Source organism: Merops nubicus, unplaced genomic scaffold (genome assembly GCF_000691845.1).
Source record: "Merops nubicus isolate BGI_N331 unplaced genomic scaffold, ASM69184v1 scaffold28856, whole genome shotgun sequence".
NCBI lineage: Eukaryota > Metazoa > Chordata > Aves > Coraciiformes > Meropidae > Merops > Merops nubicus.
Window position 1 is genome coordinate 2,449 of NW_008614825.1, and position 1,723 is coordinate 4,171.

A 1,723-nucleotide genomic window follows, 5' to 3' on the forward strand; every position below is an offset into this window, starting at 1 on the left:
TTCCCTGCTCCCCCTGCCTGCTGTCCTCTGCTGCCCCCACCCCTGCCCACCACCCACCTTGTTGTTGGCCTCACAGTCCATCTCACAGCTGGTCGAGGGGTCACACTGTCAACCAAAACCAGGGCAGAGGAACAGGTTAGCAGGACTGTCTTCCCCCCAGAGTTGTCCTCCTGGCCAGGAGGAGACACGCGGGGTGGTGTTCCCAGTGAGTGGGCACAGATGCCCCAAACAGGGTGATGGGCAGTGGTGTGCGGGAGGCACAAGCCCAGTGAGGCTACTGGCACCATGTGCTGGCAGGGTTCCCCAGCTGTGTTCCCCCCTTCCCCATTCCCATCCCCACGCCCACCCCGTGCCAGCACTGCAGGAGCCCCAGGGGACATACCCGGTGGGCACCCAGCTGGTCGCGGTCTGTCCGGTTGCTTGCCAACACTTTGAACTTCTCAGCCCAGGCCTCCAGGTCCAGCTTCACCCCCACCACTGAAGCAGAGGGGAGATGGCATGAGCCCTGGTGCAGGGGGGGTGACGGAGACCCCCCCAGGCTGGTGGTGGGCCAGCCAGCCCCCTGCCTACCTGCTGGCTTCAGCGTCTTGCCCCCGATGCTGAGCTCCACAGCAGTGCTCACCAAGATCCCAATGGTGTTGTTTTCCAGGTCCAGCGCCCGGTAGCTGGCTGTGAAGGGCAGGGGTGACATCAGGGACATGTGGGACCAGTGGTAGCTTGTGCCACCCCCTGCCACCCTGAGCCAGCACCCACCATCCTGGTAGGGTGGCTTGAAGATGTAGCCTTTGTTGTCCAGGCTCCTCCGGTAGAAGCTGGCATTGAAGGGCTCTGGTTCCTCCTCCCAGTCGTCTGCAGCCCTGGGGGTGGGCAGCCACAGCCATGACTGTCACTGGGCTCCAGTCCCACCAGAGCTGTCTCTGTGGGAGCAGATGTGTCCCAGTGCAGGGTGGCCATACCCTCGCCTCTGGACACTCACTTGTTAGGGAAGACGCGGGTGATGCCTCCGTCGGTGGCTGCGAAGACAGCCAAGAGGCTGTACCTGTAAGGAGAAGGGCCGGGCCCAGCAGGCATCAGAGGGGTTACGCTCTGCCCCTGTCCCTGTCCCCACAGCCTATCCCAATGGCCCCCTGTCTCCAGCCAGTGCCGTGCATCCCAGGCCACCTCGCCTCCACATACGTGTTGAGGTCCTGGTCCTTCCAGACCCGCTCCACCAGCTGCTGTGTGATGCCCGTGTCCAGGATCAGGTTGTGCAGGAGGAAGTTGTCGCCTTGGGAGGAAGATGGAGAGGAGGAGGAGGTGAGGGCTGGCTCCATCAGGGACACCCATGCTCCCCTGCCCTACCCTGGCACCCGTGGCAACTCCCAGCACCCCAACCCCAGCACAATTCACCCCCTGACCCATTTCCTCCTTGTGCCCCCATTCCCCCCCAGCCCTCCTCACCAGCCCCTCCGCCAGCCGTTCCCAGCTACTCACACTGCTTGGAGTCTGGGGTCACCTTTTCCATGAGGGCAATAAAGTTTTCCAGGAACTCGGTGTTGTTATCCGACAAGTCGAGGTCTTTGCAATACTCTCTGGGGTTTGGGGGGACAAGGTTTGTCGTTCGCGAGGATGGAAAAGGCAAGGTCAGTTCTCCCCCGGGGGTGGTGGGGTGGGTGCTGGCCGTGCTGCCAGCGCCCGGGCTTGCCAGGGGACACGACAGTGGTGATGTGCCACAGTTCCTGCG

General features: G+C 63.0%; 1 protein-coding gene across 1 annotated transcript in view; it reads right to left on the reverse strand.

Moving 5' to 3' along the window:
- Positions 1-1,571, reverse strand: part of LOC103774928 (voltage-dependent calcium channel subunit alpha-2/delta-2-like) — a gene marked incomplete at both ends in the record, with an annotated part of 3,768 nt that extends 2,197 nt beyond the window's left edge. The window contains 7 exons of the mRNA XM_008942366.1: positions 58-105; positions 383-477; positions 571-669; positions 754-857; positions 977-1,039; positions 1,177-1,267; positions 1,474-1,571. Of these exons, the coding sequence (XP_008940614.1) occupies positions 58-105; positions 383-477; positions 571-669; positions 754-857; positions 977-1,039; positions 1,177-1,267; positions 1,474-1,571 (598 nt within the window). The remainder of the gene's footprint in view (positions 1-57; positions 106-382; positions 478-570; positions 670-753; positions 858-976; positions 1,040-1,176; positions 1,268-1,473) is intronic.
- Between the last annotated feature and the right edge of the window lie 152 nt (positions 1,572-1,723).